At 39.2% G+C, this 22725-nt stretch overlaps 1 protein-coding gene across 1 annotated transcript in view; it reads left to right on the plus strand.

The window, feature by feature from the left end:
* The first annotated feature begins 3742 nt into the window (after positions 1 to 3742).
* Positions 3743 to 22725, plus strand: part of cfh (complement factor H) — a 106957-nt gene continuing 87974 nt past the window's right edge. The window contains exons 1-5 of the mRNA XM_062980762.1: positions 3743 to 3917; positions 10377 to 10568; positions 14149 to 14254; positions 19360 to 19436; positions 20589 to 20783. Coding sequence (XP_062836832.1) covers positions 3851 to 3917; positions 10377 to 10568; positions 14149 to 14254; positions 19360 to 19436; positions 20589 to 20783 — 637 coding nt within the window. The 5' untranslated portion in view covers positions 3743 to 3850. The remainder of the gene's footprint in view (positions 3918 to 10376; positions 10569 to 14148; positions 14255 to 19359; positions 19437 to 20588; positions 20784 to 22725) is intronic.

Consider the following 22725-nt stretch of genomic DNA (forward strand, 5'->3'; position numbering starts at 1 on the left):
TGTTCTCCTCCAGATGTTTTGGACTCCAGTTCCCTCAATTCCTAATTCCTAGTAAACTGAAGTCCAAAACACTTAGAGGAGCATAGTATGAGAAACACTGTTCTAGAGAAACACATTGTCCATATCACAAGTTCCATTATGTTTTAAAATCATTGGCAGTAGCAATGTTTTGCCATTTGTAGTAGTTGTGCAATTATTAACCTATCTTATCAGTTACAAAAGTATGCATTTATTCATATTTCTTCAAGTATAATGAGTATAGAATTGAATAGAAGAGATATAAATATATTGGTTTGTTTCCAATTTATAGAGAGCTTCCTCCTTCCACTGATTCAAAGGTTACCAGGAAACAGGTCATCTCAATTTCTGTGGAACTCATTTCTAAATAAACACAACTTGAATGGACAGTGAATGGTTCCTATGCACACTGCTTTGGAATAAGTCCAGATTAGTTCAATGGAATCCGATTGCAAAGAAACACAATAAGATCAAGTATTAGTCCTTAGTATTTAGTCTTAAAAGGTTCATGTAAAGTAATTATATTATATGGTTTCTTATAAATAAAATAATAAAAAACTTTATTTGTAGACCACCCACCTCCCCGAGGGGATCCAAGGTGGTTTACACATCAAAAAAGGGCAAACATTAAATGCCTTTCGCAAATACAAAATCTCAAAAGTCATACCACATAATACAAACCAATAACCATAAACTTTTGACAAAAGGGAAATTAACATCAAAATAGAAAAGAGAATATGAATAGTCAAATAAACATGATTACACTAATGATATAATTAACAATTAAGACATAAACCCTGAGAGAACAATTAAAATACAATAAAACGGCCGACATAGTTGTTCTTTTTCATGCACCATAGCAGTAATGGAATACAAATAAGTTAGCCAGAGTTCCGATGGAATTAAAAGTGTCCTTGTGATTTAAAAGTGTTTTCAATATGAGCTTTGGACTCACTTGGTTCCTGAAAATGGGGGCTTCTACAAGAGAGAATGAGATTGTCATGGATTTGTTGCATATCAGTGTTGCTGTGTCTAGCAAATGCTGTTAGCATGAATACAGTTTGTCAAAAAGACTTAGTCAGCAGATATTATGTTGCATGAGGATGAACATCTGCTGGTATGATGAGACTAATGAAGATAGCAGTGCACTATAAACACAAGCATGAAGAAACTTATGAAGACTGCCCATGAGGAAGTGAGCAAAACACTTCTGAGAGACTGAAAGTAGCATGAGGTGTTGCTTAAGATTTCCATACACTTGGCACACAGGACATGTTTCTTCACTGCTGGAAATTTAATGATTAAGATGAACAGATTATCAGACGAGATCGGGCGTGTTCAGGGTGGTATGGCCAGATGCAGGAATGGGAATCGATTTGGAATAAGAAAATGAAATACACATACTCGGTCGACCTGAAAGAAAATTGGCTCAAACTTATACACAGGTGGTATTTAACTCCAAAAAAGATTGGCTTAATGTACAAAAACGCGAATAACAAATGTTGGAGATGTAAAACCCAAACAGGTTCCTATTTCCACATGTGGTGGAAATGTAAAAAATTGGGAAAATTTTGGACTGCAATATTGGAGGAAAGTAATGTTATATTAAAAACTAAATTTATTAAAAAACCAGAGCTACTCCTACTAGGCTTATACAATTGTGACGATAAGATCGATCCCAATACAGACAAACTCTTCACTTTTTTTATTACTGCAGCTAGACTTGTGATTGCAAGATTATGGAAATCCACACAGATACCAACAAAAGAATTATGGTTAGACAAACTACTGGAAATCAAGAATATGGACCAATTATCTTTTTTGATCAAGAAAACGAACGGAACAATATTGAAAGCTACCGACTGGACTAGTTTTGAGGACTATTTAAAGAACATAGTGCATATAACTAAAGACTGATTCATAAATGGAAGAAGATGCATAAATGGAAGTCAGCCCATACACTCACACACCACCATCACCCTCACTACCCTTATCCCCTCCCCCCCCCCCTATCCTGGTGTCTTCGGTTAAGTTGTTTTGTGTTGTTTCATTATTATTGTTTGTTTGTTTTTGTGTTTCGCTAGTGATAAACCCCAATAAAAATTATTTGCAAAAAAAAAAAAAAAAAAAAAAAGATGAACAGATTATTCTGCTGAACTCTACATGTCATTTCCTGACCTTGCATAGTGTTTGAATTACCTCAATGTGGTACCGGGCTGTGGCGCAGGCTGGAAAGTAAGCCAGCTGCAACAAATCACTCTGACCAAGAGTTCATGAGTTTGAGGCCAGCCCGAGCCTGCGTCTTGTCTCTGTCTCTGTTCTATGTTATGGCACTGAATGTTTGCCTTTATGTGTGCAATGTGATCCACCCTGAGTCCCCTTCGGGGTGAGAAGGGTGGAATGTAAATGCTGTAAATAAATAAATAAATAAATAAATAAATAAATAAATAAATGTTGAGGATAGCACAGCATAAATGGTTTGCCTCTCTATATATCCTTTACTGAAAACAATCCAAAAAGAACAGGTGATGTTAAAGAGCTTCAAATTGCAAGGAAGGTTGCAATTTTAAACCTTAACAAATGGATTGTAGTCATGTTCATCTCTAGGATTGCTTATGGATGCATTTTTCAAAACGGGCTCTGGCTGTTTTGGATGTTTTGACCATTTTGGCCAGACATAACAGCACAGGCTGTGCCACCCATTCCCCCCCCCCCCGGCAACAGATCATATGGCTATTGAAAATGACTGCTTTCTGTTTCTTTCGACTATATGTGGAGTGCGGAGAGGCAGCTGTGTGCCCGCACGGGGTTTCCCTATGAGCCCTGACTATTGAGCTAATCAGAATAGAAGAAAGTCATGACGTGTCTTTTAGCCAAGCAGGGCTTCCATTTTTCTGTTGTGAGTAAGCTTCTGAGAGAGACAGGTCGGTTATCTAAATTCTGAGTGGCACCTGCAGCTTTGCATAGGTAAAGGTAAAGGTTTCCCCTGACATTAAGTCCAGTCGTGTCCGACTCTGGAGGTTGGTGCTCATCTCCATTTCTAAGCCAAAGAGCCGGTGTTGTCCATAGATACCTCCAAGGTCATGTGGCCAGCATGACTGCATGGAGCGCCATTACCTTCCCACCGGAGCGGTACCTATTGATCTACTCACATTTGCATGTTTTCAAACTGCTAGGTTGGCAGAAGCTGGAACTAACAGCAGGCGCTCAGTCCGCTCCCCGGATTCTAACCTGTGACCTTTCGGTCTGCAAGTTCAGCAGCTCAGTGCTTTAACACACTGCACCACCTGGGGCTCATTTACAGATCAAGCAACTGTTAAAAGCATAGAAGCAAAGACTGGAAAAATTTGGCAATGTTGATGTACAGGTTATTGGGAAGTGGAACTTGGAGCTGTCAATGCCAGCTGTAATACTATCCTTTGTTTGGTTAGTAATAGGGCATGAAACTATATATTCTTGTCAAAGAAAAACTGAATTCCTTCAGGCAACTTGTAGTATCAAAAAGACAAAAACTACAATGTTAGGGTTTGCTAAATGAAATTATTCATTGATGCTCAGTGCCAGAGCTTGAGAGCAAACAGGAAGATCAGAGCCAATGGAGAAATTGGGGAAGTCCTTTTTTACATAGTTTGCATATTTCCCTGCCAAAAAAGAAAAGGTTGTCTGTGTGTTGCAATAGGATTAAAGGGGGAGTGGCTGTTGAAGAAAAAAAGCTTAAACAAATTCATTCCTTGCAACATTCAGAAAAGGCAAAGTGTTCTTTGAAAAGGCTGGGGGAGAAGTTGGGAAGAAAATACTGGGAAAGAGCAGGAGCCCTTATCCAAGCTCTGTGATGGCAGGCTCTTTGCTGGGCTCCTCTGCTCTGCTTTTCCTATGTGTGCTTTGCTCTCCTTTGAATGGTAAGTAGTCTTTGAATGCTAAATATGTTATATGTTATAATGTTGAAATAATATAGAATTGGTTGAACATTCAAACTCCAATCCTAAACCCCACTAATTCTAAGGGAAAGTTATCAGATGAGGCTTTTAATATGCAGCCCCCTTGCCACAACTATTAGATCTTAGGGGGAATAATCTTGCAATTAACACTTTTATTTCTTCTGTCTTTTTTCCTTATACTCTCTAATGATGGAAAGATAGGTGATGCTTCAAGTTGGTGTTGCTTGAAACCATGCACATCGAAACACTAAATTACAGCCTTTTAGATTTCCATTCTGTAATTGAATCAGATACAATATTTGTTACGTTTCAGTATGAACTTGAGTAATGCAATTGCAAGCATATTTCCCCTTCCTCAAAGAGTTTTTATTAGACGTTGTTTCTCTGCATAGATTTGTATCACTCGGAGCCGGTCCAACAATGAGGGGAATTAAGCGGTCGCTTGGGGCGCAAAACATACGGGGGCGCAGTTGAGACTGGTTTTTCTGTTGATTTCTTATAAAACATAATGTTTTGGTGCTTAATTTGTAAAATCTTAATGTAATTTGATGTTTAATAGGCTTTTCCTTAATCTCTCCTTATTATCCAACATTTTCGCTTATCCAACGCTTTTATTTTTCAGTGATTAGTTTGGGGGAGGGGAGCGCCAAAATTCTATTCACCTACACTTGAAAAATACCTAGGGCCGGCTCTGGTATCACTGCCAGTTCTACTAGCAAAGGGCAGCTTTGTAAAAGTATAGTAGTTTTCAGATGAATATTTGAGTCATTTTAATACATAATTTTTTGTGCTTGATGATCCTTAGGAATCAGTTCTACAACTTCATGAGATGAGCTGCTTGTCCTGTTGTATGCACTAGTTCTTCCCTTTCAGGATGGAGCCCATTACATGATGCACGTGTACTTCCAGTCAGGCTCCATCCAGAAAGGGGAAAGCAAGCAGCATATGTTGCCACTGTGGCAACGAGGGCTGGCCCAGCAAACAGTATTTTGCTGCCCTCCCCCCAAAAAAATTCAGTGAGTGTGGAAGAAGAGAGCCATGGAGATTTCCCCAAAGTGCCGGGCCTTTACCGGAGGGAAGAGTTTCCTCCCTCCGGCAAAGGCCCACCTTGAGGAAACCCAGGGCGCGTTGCTGTTTCCTAGAACTTTTGTTTGCCCGCCTCTCTCTCTCTGGGCACTGAACCAGGCACCTCAATTGTACCCCCAGGGGTTGGCACCTTCCACATTTCCGTACTTTGCGTATAGGTTAAGCCGCTCCTGGCAGCAACATGGAAGCCTTCACATGTTGCCTTACCAGCAATGGGGGAAGCTGGGCAATCATGCTTTCCCCCATGGGATGGAGGCAAAGGCAAGCCGCACAATGCATGGCGTGGAGTGATGGGTTCTTCACGCCCTCCACTGGGAGTCCATGGATTCACCATGATATGTGGGCCTTTTTTTGTAGTGAGGTCACTAAACAAATTGATTAGGGAATAGGTCTGATTGAATTGAATCCCCCAGTAGTGCAGCATGTTAAAGCACTGAGCTGCTGAGCTTGTGGACCGAAAGGTTGCAGGTTCGAATCCAGGGAGCAGAATGAGCACCCAGTATTAGCCCCAGCTTCTACCAACCTAGCAGTTCAAAACATGCAAATGTGAGTAGATCAGTAGATACCACTCCGGTGGGAAGGTGACGGCGCTCCATGCAATCATGCCGGCCACATGACCTTGGCGGTGTCTACGGACAACACCAGCTCTTTAGCTTAGAAATGGAGATGAGCACCAACTCCCAGAGTCAGACAGGACTGGACTTAATGTCAGGGGAAAACCTTTACCTTTACCTGATTGAATTTAGTGAGACAAAGTAGGATTATTCAAATTTATCTCTCGTTTTAACTGGTAGGGCTAGGAGGGGAGACAGACTCATCTGCTTGTACTTTTTTGCACATATGTCTATGGTTGCACCCCAGTTTTTGTGTATGTATATGTAAGTCTTCTCCCCACCCATTTATTAATAAAGCATAAACTTGAATCTAGACTCAGGAGCTCCAAAATATTTTGTCAATGTGAACCTCTATAAGGGGTGTGGGTGAATTGTCTTTTTTGGATAGGCATTGCTTCTGGACTGCGGGGAGCTTCCTTCCATGTATGCTGAATGGGGAACTCTGCAAGAGTAAGAAAGAACATATGAATTCTGCTGAAAACATCAAGCTAGCTAGTCAGTGAACAAGAAATAAAAATAGGGGTGGTCAGGTTAAAAAAAAACTTTAAAAAGGAGCTTTTTTCCAGAAGCCTTGTTAATTGCATATTTTCTTCTATGGTGGGTGGACTCCTTCATTGTCATATACAAAGAAGAAATTATTGAGGATTTAAATCCCTACCATGGACTAGACATAACTATATACCAGCTATTCTATTTAGAGCTATGTCTGGCTGCTCTGTGGTTGTAGTGAAAACAAAGGGGGCTCCTCTGATTGGAGAGAGTATGAGCATTGTCTCTATTTTCTATTGGAAAGGCGAGTAGGATAAATCTGCCTTATCTTTTATCTTTCAATTAAGGTAATATGGGGGTTTCCCCAGCATTCTTTCTCATTTTAAAAATAAATAAAGAGTATGCTAAGATCATAATGTTTCAGTGTTACTGGGTGGAGGGAATGGGGTCACGTATCTTTTTCATACGAAACAGAAACATTTGGGTACAAGGAAGGACGTTGCTTTCCTTCTCTGTGCTTAGATCACTGTGGCTGACTGCTGCCTCTAGCAGAGGAAGCTCTTTTTTCTAGAGGCCCAGAAATATTTGAATGAGCAACTCCTCTTTCATACCGCCCATTCCCCCAATTTGGTAGGGAAAATCCCAATGAACCCTAAAAATTTCCACTTTTGATGTCCTGGTTTTTCTATCTTCAATGCACTGCCCTTAAATTATTTGAATCAATGAAAAAGGTAAAGGTTTCCCCTGACATTAAGTCCAGTCTCCATTTCTAAGCCGAAGAGCCAGCCTTGTCCATAGCCACCTCCAAGGTCATGTGGCCAGCATGACTGCATGGCGCGTCGTTACCTTCCCGCCAGAGCGGTACCTATTGATCTACTCACATTGGCATGTTTTCAAACTGCTAGGTTGGAAGAAGCTGGAGCTAACAGCGGGTGCTCATTCCAGTCCTGGAATTTGAACCTGTGACCTTTCAGTCTGCAAGTTCAGCAGCTCAGTGCTTTAACACACTTCACCACCGGGGATGCAAACTGGGTGCAAAATGCAAAAATACTTCATACCCAATTAACTGAGCAGGGTGCAAAAAAAAAACAAAGAGTAGAGTCTTGCCCTTCTCAATCATCTCAGGCAAAAGTAAACTGTTGCAGCCTCTCCTAGCTTGTGTCTGTTTCCTCAATAATAACTTACCACCTTGATCATTCTGACGTTGCTTGGCCACCTATATCATGGCTTTCACCAAGAATATTTATGAATGTTTGTGAAGGACTGGTTTCAATGTGAATGAATAGGTTAAAAAAAGCAGTGAGGGAATGATTTGTGTATAGTTGTGTATCTGAGTATATGAATAGAATATATGTTTGTAAATAATGAGTGTAAATACGCACACTGTGTGTTTTAGTGGAAAAATGGACTGAGAAATGGGAGCAGTTATGCTAGCAAAGTCAGACTGTTACTGAAATCAGTTGTCTGCCACAAGGGAGCAGTGTAGGTTTGTCGTCTGGTATGCCATGTTATTTTGAAAGCTACGAAACTGTGATTGAGTTTGAAGGAAGAAGCAGATGGCCAGACGGATGTCAAAACAGTGTAATCACCAAAAGAACTGGCATAACATACAATACAATACAGGGGAAGGTATTTCACCCACTCCCTCCTCTGATTGACTCAGAAATAGTTGAATTGGATATGAGCTGTTAGAGGTGCATGGAGTCTCTCTTGTGGTGGGAAAAATTGAAAACTGCTACTGCCCATTTGGAAGATCTGCTCAGGAGGAAAAGGGCAACACTTGGAAAATGGTCTGAAAAAGTCCAGGATGGGATTATGGGGTTTACAATAGGAACCAGCTCTAGAGACAAAAAACAAACAAACAAACAAACAAAAAAGCATATGCAAATATACATACTGAATAGGAAACATGTAACACAATATACATTTCATAGAGGTGCATCTCCTTTCTGATATTTCTGAAACATCTGGATGGCTTTATCATACTCTTACCTTAATTTCATCTCTAAAGAGGCCATGTTTCCCTAAGGGAAGTCTCTCTCAGCTGGATATCAGGTTGGCTTTTTGGATTTTCACCCCCCCCCCCTGCCAAGCTCATCTATCATATCAGGTTTTTTTGGTGCCCAGGAATATATATCTATGGTTGCACCCCAGTTTTTGTGTATGTATATGCGAGTCTTCTCCCCATCATTTATATATATAAAAGAATGATGGAATCCCGGCACCGGACAAAACAACAAAACTAAATGCCTCACAACCTCGAAATTTAGCAGCACAACCCCTCATCCATGCCTCAAGGTTCATACAACAAAACTACACATCACAAACCTCCATGGGGCCTAAAAAACCCCAAAACCAGAATGCTCCATGTGCACCTGACCAAGCAACATTTCCCCTAGATAGTAAACCCTCAGGTTTTCAAGTCCCATTCCATCCCATTCAACTTACCCAATGAAGGATGCCCCTATGTAGAAAGCAGTCAGTCTTTGAAATAGCGAGACTATTCAGTGCAATTCAAATGGCTAAAAAACCATTTCCTTACAACACAAGTACCCAGCCTTCCAAGCAGCAAGCCTATTCCATTGTATTCCAACTCACCGAACAAGGATTCGTATAACGAAAACACAGCCAGACTTTGAGTCTGCAAGGCTATTCACTGCTATTCCACCTGGTCAACAAATGATTCCCATCAGCCACAGCAATGCGTGGCCGGGCACAGCTAGTTTATTAATAAAGTATAAACCTGAATCTATATGTAGGAGCTCCAAAACATTTTATCAATGTAAACGTCTATAAGGGGTGTGGAGGCATTGTCTTCTTTGGATGGGCATTGGCTCTGGCCTGAGGGAAACTTCCTTCCAAACCAGTTTTAGGCTTGGAAAATGACTAGATTAATCCTCCCCAGGAGGGTTTGGGGCTGGGTTGGGGCTTGAAACCCAGCTAACATCTGTAAAAATCTGTTGTAAATTTATAGTTATTATTATTAAATTTCAATCCAATCAGCCTTTATTGACATATATAACAAAGCAGTGTAAAATACAGTATGCATTATTCAAGCGAAAGCTTAACTTTTGTCATACATGAAAAAGTTATTATTATTAAAGGAGGGGGGTTGATTTCTTTTTTAAAAATATTTTTATTGAAGTTTCAAATATTGTATACAGTGAAAGTGTGAGAACAATTTTTCTTGATAGGAAAGGTGAGTGAAAAGATAGAGTGAGTGAAGAACAAAGATATAGGAAAAAACACACACACACACACACACAAGAAAAAGAAAAAAGGAGAGAAAAAAATTAAAAAAATTAAAAAAATATATAGTTGACTTCCGTTTTTCCTCCTTTAGCCCTTAATGTAGGATATGGGTATTATCCCATATCCCTATAAATCTCAAAAGAGAACACATGCTGATACTAGTTTAGTCTTTTCCTCCTTTTTAATACTCCTGTTACCTTTGAAATGTTTATTTATTCTTGTTTATATAATCTTCAAAGTTTGTCCAGTCTGTCATTTTCATTCCCTTTCCATTATTCTGTTTTAGTAAAAATGTCAATTTATCCATATTTTTTATTTCCATAATTTTATCTAACCGTTATGTCTTTGTTGGGATTAATTCTTATTTCCAAAATTTTGTAAAGACCATTCTAGCTGCAGTTGCAAAAAAACAGAAGTGAACAATTTATCCTTATTGGGGTCCTTAAAGAGCTCAAAATCAAACATTCCTAACAAATAAATTTTTATGGTTTCATTGGGAAGTCTACCTGTAGTTTTTTTTTTTTTTTTGCATTCGTTATGAACCATTTTCCAATATTTCTCTGTTCTTTCACAAGTCCACCACAAGTAGTAACATGACCCTTCTTGTCGTTTACATTTCCAGCATTTTTGTCTACATTTTTATACATTATCCCCAATTTTTTAGGTGTAATATACCAGCGATGAAGCATCTTAAGCCAATTTTCTTTTAAGTCTGATGCATATGTATATTTTAAACGTATTGTCCAAATTCGTTCCCATTCTTTCTCTACCCCTTTAGATGCCCCAATTAGATATTTTTATATGAGTTGCAGGGCATTCACAGAGAATGGAAAGTGCTAGTGTTGCCTCAGCTAGCCTGTTTTCTCCTCCATTTTCCTTTTATTATTGATTCCCTGGAGTGCTATTGTCTTTGTAATGAATGAGGAAAGAATAAGAACTGATTTATTATAGATATTTCTGGTTTTTCATTTATTTATAGCTCAGAATGACTGTGGGCCACCACCTAGAAGAGAAAGGGAAGAACCTGCAGATCTGACAACCAAAGAGTCCTATTCACATAATGAATATGTTCTGTACAACTGCCGACCTGGGTATATAAAAGTTGGACGCTTTCGATTGAAATGCAATAATGGAAGATGGGTTGAAACACCACCATTCATTGGATGCAAAAGTAAGCCATCAAGTAATTGAAGAATTCAGTTATAGGTATAAGCAAGCACTATGGGATCAGCACCATGAAGTCCCTTTTCTTAACATTTTAAATCTATAATTTGTTCGTTGTGTGTTTTCCGGGCTGTAGGGCCATGTTCCAGAAGTATTCTCTACTGACATTTCGCCCACATCTATGGCAGGCATCCTCAGAGGTTGTGAGGTATATATATACATCACAACCTCTGAGGATGCCTGCCATAGATGTGGGCGAAATGTCAGGAGAGAATACTTCGGGAACATGGTCATACAGCCCGGAAAACACACAATAACCCTGTGATTCTGGCCATGAAGGCCTTCAACAACACATTGTAATTTGTTTGTTTGTTGATTTTTTATATCCTGATTTTCTCTTAATATGAGACCAAAGACGGCTTTCAAGATAACTTACAACATCCAACCAACTTATTCAACAAAAGTAACACAAGATTTTTTAAAAAAATATGTTCACTGTTAATTTTTGCATTTATCTATTTCATTCTTAAGTCCCAAACTTGGGGAAAAATATGCTACTACTAACATGACTGATTGATTGATGGTAAACCTTCTTGCTACTTGATATGTACATTTTCTATATGACATAAGCATAGAATCATAGAATCATAGAATAGTAGAGTTGGAAGAGACCTCAAGGGCCATCTAGTCCAACCCCCCGCTAAGAAGCAGGAAAGCCTTACTCAGTCCCTTCAGATGAGCATTATAAGCCATAGAGGTGTGCGGGAAAAAAAAAAACAGATGAGTTGGAATTTGTAAGAAAATAAAAAGTTTTGTAAATCGGAAGCTATTCTGAAGCCCTTGCGTGACCCTCAAAATGAATGCCATACTTTTTCATTTTCATTTTGTAAAGCTTGGGTCCCAAAGTCAGTTTCATTCAGTGCAAGGCAAAAATACAAGCAAAACCAGTGAAAAGGAAGCATAAGAAAAGCTACCTGCTTCCTTTGCCCCCCCCCCCCCCCCCCAATAAATTAATGGCTTCTCAGTGTGAAGACTTAATGGCTTCTCGGCATGAAGAGCATTGCATTTTTGGGAACAGCACAGAACTTGGGAAATGTAGTTTGGGAGTGGAAGTAGCCCAATGCCAAAGAATTCAAACGGCTCTGCCCTAAACTACATTTTCCAGTATTGATCAGAAAGCAATAATCAGGAGAGGAGAGATAGATTTGTACCTCCCTAAAGAGTTTTTATCAAAACTTTTTTAAAATCCCTTTTTTATTTTTATTTCGTGTCAAAATCCCTAAAATCAGTAGATGTGTAGTATTTCTGAAAGTTGGCGAGAATGATCCCCTGTTATCTTGTGTAATTGCATAGAAAATTCAAGGAGCTAGCTCTTTTAAAAAAATTGTTGTTTAGAAAAACTTTGAAAAATAAAAAAAATCCATGGATAAGTGAAACATATGAAATTTGGTGTGCTAACAATGGTGAATGTGTTCTACTATTGTAGCAAGTTTCACCTCAATAGCTTTAAAAATGAGGAATGTAGGAGGCCCTGAAGTTTCCCCAATTATAATTTAATTATGCACATGCACAGTTTGGGAAGTGAGGAGCCATATGTCTGTGCTAAACTACATTTCCCAGAATTGGGCTGCAGCAGTCAGCCATCTTATTAGAGTCAGTCTAATAATAATAAACAAAATTATTGAATCTGCAAAGTAAAGTAATAGTATAAAGTAAGTAATAGTATAAATCTGTGATAAGTTGAAATTATGTGGTTGTGTGCCATATAGACAGACAGACATTCAAAGGGATTGCTAATGTCACTTTTTGGGGGAATAAATTGTTTTTGTCTAAACTTTTTAAAATTCCCAAAAATCTGTAGATGTGTGAATTTTTCTGAAACTTCTGAGGATTGGTGCCCTGGTTGTCTTGTGCATTGCATAAAAAATCAAGTAGATAGCACTTGTAGATTTTTTTAAATTGTTGTTTAAGAAAAAATTGAAAATTCATAGAATCATAGAATTATAGAGTTGGAAGAGACCTCATGGGCCATCCAGTCCAACCCCCTGCCAAGAAGTAGGAAAGTCAAATTCAAAGCACCCCAACAGATAGCCATCCAGCCTCTGTTTAAAAGTCTCCAAAGAAGGAGCCTCCACCACAGTCCGGGGCAGAGAGTTCCACTGCCAAACAGCTCTCACAGTGAGGATGTTCTTTCTAATTTTCAGGCAGAATCTCCTTTCTTGTAGTTTGAAGCCATTCTTCTGCATCCTGGACTCCAGGGCAGCAGAAAATAACCTTGCTCCCTCCTCCCTATGACTTCCTCAAAAATTCCCCAAAAATCTGTAGATAAGCAAAATGTTCTGAAATTTGGTGGGCTAACAGTGGTGAATGTGTTCTGCTATTGTAGTAGGTTTCATTCCAATAGCTTTCAAAATGAAGGATATAGGAGCCCCTGAAGTTTCCCCAATTATAGTAATTCATGTGCATGCACAATTACTATAATGAAATAGTAATGAAATTTTGTTAGTCTCATTATAGTAATGAATTTTTCACTAAGGATACTTTAGAAACACTTTAGAAACAAAGCACCAGTGTCTCCCAGTTTTGTAAGCTCTTTTGAACCTTTTTTTTAATTTATTGCACATGCCTAAGCCAGATGGCTCTTCTCAAATGGGAAGGCCATATATAAAATTGGCCTGCCACATTTTTGAGTTTGCCACCAGCCCTTCAACCCCATCCCCTAAATCTGAAGCTGCTACATTCACATTCAGCTTGGGCTTCAGGGGAAGGAACAACAGTGATTGCCATGACTGATGCCAAGTCCATCTAGAGGTCTGGGGCTACTGAGTGAATATAGGAACAGTGACCTTCAGCTTCATGTGAGTAGAGTACCAATGATCTCTATCTAGACATTTCTGCTGCCCCACTCTTCCTGGGATTTTTCACTGGGGGGGCATATCTTTTGCCAATCAACTTGGGAAGATATCCATTGTGTAGACTTCAGGAGTTGGTTGGTGATAGTATTTCTGCTATGTGAATGTGCATGTAACATTCACAAAGTAGTTCTAGCTATAGGAAGGGTTGATAGCTGCCACCCTCACCCATTCTTCTCTCCTGAGGCAGGGGAGTGCTATGTTGATGTGTTTGCAGTGACTCCAAGCTATAGGAGGAGAGCAGCCGTTATGATCACTCATCTCCCCTTCCTCTCAAGGCATGGGCTGCCATGTGTGAATGTGTATGTAGCAGCACCGAACTTTTTTGGGGTGGCTGTAGGGCACATTCTCCAACCTTTGAGGAGTCCCCCAGATCTGCTAGGCAGCCACAACCCATTTCCATTATATTCTCAATTGTCTAAACCCCAACTCCTGTGAATGTGAAGGGCCATATGTATGATTATTTAAGAATTAAAAACTTTAGGATCTTAAACAGCATGCTATTATAATAATATGAATGATCGCTTAGCCCTCCAGTTACTTCAATATTTTAGTATTATAATAACAAAATTAGTATCCTCTTTCATCATTCCTATACTTTGCTTGGCTCCAAAATGTCTCATTTTCTAACAACGTGTTTTATATTGAATAATGTGCTTCATTTTAAAATTTCAGAAAAACCTTGTGGACATCCTGGAGATATCGAATCTGGCTCTTTTGAGCTTGTTGAAGGAGAAGATTTTTCTTTTGGTGCTCGTGTTGAGTATCGATGCGAGGAAGGGTAAATCTCTTTCTTCTTCCTCCTTCCTTTGTCATCATAAAGATCGAGTTCATAATAATGTATATAAATCATTAGTTTTATTAAAACTTATGTAATTTTTTACATATGTAATTACTTATGTAATTATTTTTACGATGGATAACTTGATAAAAGAAGAACTAAGGATGGATTATTATGAATGGTGAAATGGTGAATGCTGTTGAAATGATAAGCGAGGCAGCAGAACTGGGTAGGTTAACAGCTATAAGACTGGAAGATGAGTTATTGTGCAATTACAACAGATGATAAATTCAAGTTAAAGATGCTAGATGCTTAATACAGAAAAAGTACTGTGATGTAAAAAAAATCTCAAAAATTACAGGGCAATTTCTTTGCTGAATAATAATTGTACAATTCTAACAGAGCTGAAAACTATTTTCAGGTCTTAATATATGATGACCAATGTGAGAGTTGGTCATCATATATTAAGACTTGGTGCCCAGAATTGGACACAGTATTCTAGATGAGGTCTGACCAAATCAGAATACAGAAGCACCATTACTTCCTTTCTAGACATTATAGTCTTTTTGATGCAACCCAAAATCCCATTGGCTTTTTTGGCTGCTACATCACATTGTGGCCCACCAAGATCTTTTTCACATGCACTGTTGTCAAGCAAGGTGTCACCCATACTGTGTCTGTTCACTACATTGTTTCTGCCTAAATGCAATATCCTGCATTTCTCTTTGTGGAAATGCATTTTGTTTGTTTTGGCAGAGCACTCTAATCTGGAGTATTAGCTATCCTTTCTAATTTGGTGTCATCTCCACATTTGATAAGCATGTCCTCTAAACCTTCATCTAGGGATCTCATCATAAAGCCCTAGTAAATCAGCTGAATGCTAATGCTTTTTTGTTAAGCCAGTTTGAATTTCCTGCAGGAGAGATAAAATGGGATATTATTATTATTATTATTATTATTATTATTATTATTATTATTATTATTATTATCATCAACACAACAACGTTGTATGGCACAGCAAACAAGATAGATATGCTGGATTTCATTTCGCAAAATCACAAGTCGAACACTTCCCAAGTGTCTAGGACTGTGTGATGTATTTTCGGATGATGCGTGCAGATCCCAGTAGGGTGGCCTTTTGCAGTTGGCAGATGGTGATTTTGTCAATGTCTATTGTTTCCAAATGCCGGCTGAGATCTTTTGGCACGGCACCCAGTGTGCCCATCACCACCGGGACCACCTGCACTGGTTTCTGCCAGAGTCTTTGAAGTTCAATCTTGAGGTCCTGATAGCGGCTGAGTTTTTTCTGTTGTTTTTGATCTATGCGACTGTCACCTGGGATGGCAACATCAATGATCCAAACCTTGTTCTTTTCCACAACTGTGATGTCTGGTGTGTTGTGTTCCAGAACTTTGTCAGTCTAGATTCGGAAGTCCCACAGTATCTTTGCGTGCTCATTTTCCAATACTTTTGCAGGTTTGTGATCCCACCAGTTCTTTGCTGCTGGGAGGTGGTACTTGAGGCATAAGTTCCAATGAATCATTTGGGCCACATAGTTGTGCCTCTGTTTGTAGTCTGTCTGTGCGATTTTCTTACAGCAGCTGAGGATATGATCAATGGTTTCGTCGGTTTCCTTGCACAGTCTGCATTTTGGGTCATCAGCTGATTTTTCAATCTTGGCCTTAATTGCATTTGTTCTGATGGCTTGCTCCTGGGCTGCAAGGATCAGGCCTTCTGTCTCCTTCTTCAGGGTCCCATTCGTGGGCCAGAGCCAGGTCTTCTCCTTATCAGCTTTTCCTTCAATTTTGTCAAGGAACTTTCCATGCAATGTTTTGTTGTGCCAGCTGTCAGCTCTAGTTTGTAGTGCGGTTTTCTTGTACTGGTTTTTTGTCTGCTGTGTTTTGAGGAGTTTCTGATTTTTGACTTCAATCAAAGCAGGTTCTTCACTTTGCTTGACATATTCTGCCAGGGCATGTTCTTCTTCTTTGACTGCTTGTTTTACTTGTAAGAGTCCTCTGCCCCCTGATCTTCTAGGCAGATATAGCCGGTCAACATCACTGCAAGGGTGCAGGGAATGATGAATGGTCATGAGTTTTCTTGTTTTTCTTTCCAAATTGTCCAGTTCCACCTGTGTCCAATTTATAATGCCAGCAGTATATCTTATGACAGGTATGGCCCATGTGTTTATGGCATTGATGGTGTTGCCTCCATTAAGCTTGCTTTTGAGAATTTTTCTGACCCTTTGTGTGTATTCTTTGCTGACCACAGTTTTCACATGTTCATGCTTGATGTTGTCCAGCTGTAGTATGCCCAGATATTTATAGGCCTCTGGCTGGTGACACTTTATTGTTTGGCCATTGGGCATATTTATGCCCTCACTTTCAATGATTTTTCCCTTCTTCAATGCCACTGTCGAACATTTGTCCAAACCAAACTCCATGTTGATATCAGTGCTAAAAATTCGGACAGTGTTGGTCAGAGACTGGATTTCAGTTTCCGTTTTCCCATATAGCTTCAGGTCATCCATGTACATCAAATGTGAAATTTTGTGAGAATTCTTAGATATTTGATAGCTGAGATTTGTTTTTTTTGTTTTTTTGTAAGATTGTTGACAGAGGGATCATGGCGATAATGAAAAGCAGAGGGGATGTACTGGATGATTCTGGCTTTATACATTTCAATTTTTCTGGCTGTTGCTGTAATTTGTTCTTTCACGATTTCCAAAGCTTCTTCAATTTTTCTGGTGTTCAGCCAGTACTTTCGGGTCAGGTATTGCTTGATTTTGTCATTCTTCAGTTTCCTCTCTTTCATATTTTTCAGGTTACTTGCATCTGATCTAAGTTTCTTGATTTTCAACTCTAGCCTGACCTTCCACTTTGGTTTCCAGTCGATTTTCTTTGGGGCTGCCTTGGTTGTAGGAGCCCAAGTTCTTCTGTTACTATCACTGCTGCACTGTAGGCAAACTGGTTTGTTTGTTCAATTGATGTTATTTGGACAGTGGAGAGTACTGCATTCACATCTTCCATGAGAGGCGCCAGGTGTCTCTTGGGCACTGTTTTTAGAGTTGGGAGCCGCTTTCTTATTGCATTTGCTGCAGCATGAGCCATGATCTTATTCTTGAGCTCTTGTTGTCTTGCTCTCCAGGTTCCTGGTGGTTCAACAGATGTTTCAAGTGCTGGTTCCTCAAATTCTTGCAAAAGCTCCACACTTTCTTCTGGTTCAATCTGTTCCACCATTCCAAGTGTTGCTGGAGTCTCTGCTGCTGTCTCTGCTGTGGTCTGATGGTAATCTGCTTTGCAAATTTTCTGGATTTCTTCGAGTTCAACTTCACTGAACATTTTGTTTCTGATTATGAATCTTCATTGGTCAGCCAGTTGGGGTTCTGTTATCTTTGAGTCAGGGTACTCTTGTTTCCATAGCTGATGCATCCTTTTTTGGTAGCCACGCCTTTGAGGTTCAGATTTGTAGTAGCATTTCATAATTGTGCAGTTTTCTGGCATTGTATATTTTTGCCGCTTCTGTGACTGTTCATTTGGGTTTTGATGATTCCGTAGCCCACTTGTCGATGGATGTCCAGAATCAGCAGCATCCACCGCGGTCCTTTTTATCCTGGGCGACGACCAAGCCAGTATAGACTTCGTTTGGGTTTGATTCTCCATAATGCTAATGGGTTAGGTGCTCTTGGTTGTGCTCCTCAGCTGAGGCCTCTCTGGCTTGGTTGGACCTGCCGGTAGTTACACTACCGCCAGCACAGCCCTCAGTCATCATTGGAGCAGCTAAGCCCCCCCCCCCCACCACGTCAAGGTGGCACCTGCGGGGGGGATTATTATTATTATTATTATTATTATTAGTGCAGTCCCAAGCTAATATTATTTTGATTACTTTTAGAAACTTATTTATCCAAGTCCTCCTAAAAACCAAATCTTCCAAAATCCCACTTTCATAATACTGTCAAAAATTTCCATAGATCTGGATGGGGATGGTTTTTGGGTGAGGAATTCAGTAGTAAAATGATGCTTTTGTCAGGGTCTATGATAAAAAGGCTTTTGGTGGAAATATCAATGACTTGAGGGGCAGTAGAGCTTTCCTTGTAGTCATAGGGTGGCTTGGGATTGCTTATGTTTGCCTGAAATGCTATCTATGAGAAAAACAGCAAAAACAGTAAAATAAAAGGAAAAGCAGCCAGCATGGAAATAGTGAAGGAGAGGGGGACAGGGGGCGAGAAGAAGATTCCCACCCCAGATAATATTTTATTTCTGACATGCAAGCACAGAAGTGGAAGGCACTCATGCCAAGGTAGGTCACGGGAACATTGCAAGATTGGAAGTTATAGATAAGTTTGGCCTGTTAGCTAAGGATGGGAGAATCACGGGGGGTGGGGAGAGGAGGTGGACTGACAGCAGGATGCACTTGACAACAAGTGATAGATATTGCCACCAAAGATGAATCTAATTGCAATGCTGATTTGTCTGCATTGTGTAATAAATTCCAATGATTCCTAGCAGAATTTCTTATACTTTTCACTCTTCTTCAATTTACTCTTTGATTAATTAAGAATACCTCTATTTTGTTTGGTTCAGCTATGGGTTTTTGTCTTGCTCCAATACTTTAAAAAAAAAAAAAAACCAAAACCATCCAGCCAAGCTGGCCATTCACATAATTATCCACAAGTGAAAATAATGAAGTAGGCATGCCATTTAACTCTTGAAAATAAATAACACATGATTCTCATAAGGAGCATATTATTGTTATTATTATTATTTTATTATGACACAGCAAACAAGATAGATATGCTGGATTTCATATTTATTATTATTATTTATATTTATTTATGTCCCGCTTTCTCTCTCCATATGGAGACTCAAAGCGACTCACAACTAAAAGCATTTCAGTACAAGTTAAAATATACCAATATACAAATACTAAAACAGTATTAAACAACTTTACTATTAAAACAATCCAGATTAAACCCATAAAAGGGAAGCTTGGACACTTTTCAATAATTGTCCATTAAAGAGGGATTCAGGGATGGCCTCACAATGTTTCATATTGTTAGATATTTTGACTTGTGACTATTAAAATGTTTGCCCTTTTTGATCTTACAGTTATAAAATGCTCAGTCATACAAATTACCGAGAATGCCGGGCAGATGGATGGAGTAATGATGTTCCTCATTGTGAAAGTAAGTATCCTTTCCAAGATACTGATTTAATTCAAAGAAGCAAAAAAAAAAAAAAAAAACTCTTGTCAGTTTACACGAGAGTTGAATAAACTTTACTGTTGTCTTCTGTGTTCTAAAGCATATCCCCTGAAAATCCTCCAGAGAGCTCAAGATTCTTCCAGGTTGCTTTTCGGGAGGTTGAAACAGTTTGTTTTGGAAGTGTTGGAGAAAGCATGAAAATCCCTGTTCACTAGAGTTTAAAAATAAGATCTTTTTTTCTATTTGCTGAGCTTGCTTCAGGAAGGGGGCGGGGGCGGGGGCGGGGGCGGGTAATGGAAACTTTAAAAGGATGAATCAATGAATTATTTTATGACTCAGTAAAATGTAGAACTATTTTAATTAAAGCTTAAGGTGCAGTGATTATTTTATGTAAGACTTCCAATATGCAATATTAGCTACAATATAGTTCCTGGCATCTATCACTACATGCAGTCCACAAGTTATGAACAAGATAGGTTTTGTAGATTTGTTCTTAAGTTGAATTTGTGTGTAATGTATCAGAATAATGTATCTGGACCAAGATTTTCCTTTTAGCCACCTACTATGATTTTTTAAGTGTAACTCCAGCGTATACAATACAGGAAGTGGGGTTTTCCGAATTGTTGTCTTGGGCCAATTGTTGTCTTGGGCCCTGTGACAATTTCCCATCTCTGGTTTAGAATAAACAGTATAAATCCCTGGACAACATTTTCTTGATTAGGACTGTGAGAAACAACTAAAATGGAAATCTTAAATTAAACAGAACTTGATAAGACATTACTTATCAAGATGTCTATGTATCTGCCTTCACTTTGCTTGTCCATTTATGGAAAGGTGTGGATTTAAACCAATTCCTTCCTGTAAAATATAGCCTTGTGGCAGTTTCCCATCCAAGTACTGACCAGGACTGAGCCTTCTTACTTTCTAAGAACAGAGGGGATCTGATATCTTTAGAGTATTTACTGATAATATGATTCTCACAAAGAGGGTTTGAATAAAAAACTATCTTAAAGTTTTAGTAATAATCTTTTAAACTACTTCCATTGCTTTGCTTTTCTCTCTGTCATATCTGCCATATTTATATCTGAAAAATATCTTGCTAAACCTTAGATGATAATATTACCTTTTTTCCAGTAACAAAGTGCTTCCCTGTAAGAGAACCAAAAAATGGAAGAATCCTTATGACTGGCATAATGGATCTGGACCAAGATTTTCCTTATGGCCACCTACTACAATTTGAATGTAATGATCGCTTCAAAATCAAAGGCTCCAATCAAATAGTTTGTACTTCTGATGGAACTTGGAGTCCAGAAGTACCAACGTGTGTAGGTTAGTGGAGTGGGCAGAAAGATAATCAGCAATCCGGAATCCCTGATTAAAGGAGATTTGTTCCATTGTTTAATACTACTAATTGGATAAAAGAAAGTCATATTTAAAAGTACAGTAGAGTCTCACTTATCCAACATTCGCTTATCCAACATTCTGGATTATCCTATGCATTTTTGTAGTCAATGTTTTCAATACATCGTGATATTTTGGTGCTAAATACAGTAATTACTACGTAGTATTACTTCATATTGAACTACTTTTTCTCTCAAATTTGTTGTATAACATGATGTTTTGGTGCTTAATTTGTAAAATCATAACCTAATTTGATGTTTAATAGGCTTCTCCTTAACCTCTCCTTATTATCCAACATATTCGCTTATCCAACATTCTGCTGGCCCGTTAATGTTGGATAAGTGAGACTCTACTGTAATATTTATTCTTTAATTTTTATAGAGATTATTTGAATTTATTTCCATCAATTCATTTTTTGGATTTGGGGGGTTGACTGAAGTGGGAGTTTGATGCATCTTCAAAATTATTGATTGGAAGTTATTTAGAATACTTTATTTTGCTAGCCTAGGATATGAGCTATTTCCAGTTACAATGATAAGAAGGCCCTTCACCACCATTATACTTCTGTGAATCATATTAGATTCAGAGAAAACAAAACTAGAGACAAGACATGCCTGCATTGGCTAGGTAATCTGGGCCAATCTAGAGCATAAATGCCCCCGACTGGTCCCGGAGGATGCCTCATGCCGTGTTCTAAATGAGTCAGAGTTCAACCAGTCAGCCAGACTGAGATTACATTGGCCCAACTGGACTGTCACCTTACTGTCTGTATCACTGTTGCGGCTCCCAGATGATCGCAGAGTTCCATGGGAGCTCCTGGCCATTGCAAGCAACACATGTTGGTATCAGCAAAAGTGCCCATGTGACCAGGAAGAAGGAGCTGATCTCTCACTTCTTCTTCGTGGTCATGTGGGTGTCTGCTGATGTCAGTATGAGATGTCCGCAATAATCAGGAGGTTGCAGAGAGCTCTCTGGTTATCTAGGGACCTTATTACACACATACACACCCTGTACTATTTTGCTCCAGCACGGCGACACTTTCCCCATCACATGGGGGAACCATCTCCCAACCAGGTCAGAAATGTGCTTTTTCCACTGAAGCCAGTACAACACAGGAGCCTTCCTGTGTTGACAAGGAAACATCCTAGGATGCTTCTATGCTGGTTGGGGGTGGGGCTTCCGCCAGAAGTTGAGGAATGTTGTGTGATGGGCTGCATGCCCATCCATTCCTCAACTAGCTGGCAAGCATTCTAGGATGCTTAAATTGGTAAGTGTAATAAGGTCACATGAGTAACGATCAGAGCTGGCCCTAGGTATTTTTCAAGTGTAGGCGAAAAGAATTTTGGCACCCCCCCCCCCAAAAAAAACCAGTCACTGAAAAATAAAAGCATTGGATAAGCAAAAATGTTGGATAATAAGGAGGGATTAAGGAAAAGCCTATTAAACATCAAATTACATTAAGATTTTACAAATTAAGCACCAAAACATCATGTTTTACAACAAATCAACAGAAAAATTAGTCTCGATTTCCCCCTTGTATGTTTTGCACCCCAAACGACCGCTTAATTCGCCTCATTGTTGGACCGGCTGTGGTAACCATGGAGGCAAGACTTGATGATGCACCTTCTTTTCCCTGTACTCATCAGTACAGGGAAAAGTTGATGGCAGGCAGGCCCCAGTTAGACAGCGGAGTGGTCTGAATCAAATTCAGTCCTGCAGTTGACACTACCCCAAAAACCTGGAACACTCTCCTGACATTGCCTGACATGGGGTTAACCAAACTAAGCTGATTTACCAAACCAATAACTTTGGGAAATGGAAAAACATTGTGACTGGTCTCATTTCTCTTCAGATAATAGAATCGCCACCA

The sequence above is a fragment of the Anolis carolinensis genome, chromosome 4, assembly GCF_035594765.1.
Source record: "Anolis carolinensis isolate JA03-04 chromosome 4, rAnoCar3.1.pri, whole genome shotgun sequence".
NCBI classification, from domain to species: Eukaryota; Metazoa; Chordata; class Lepidosauria; order Squamata; family Dactyloidae; genus Anolis; species Anolis carolinensis.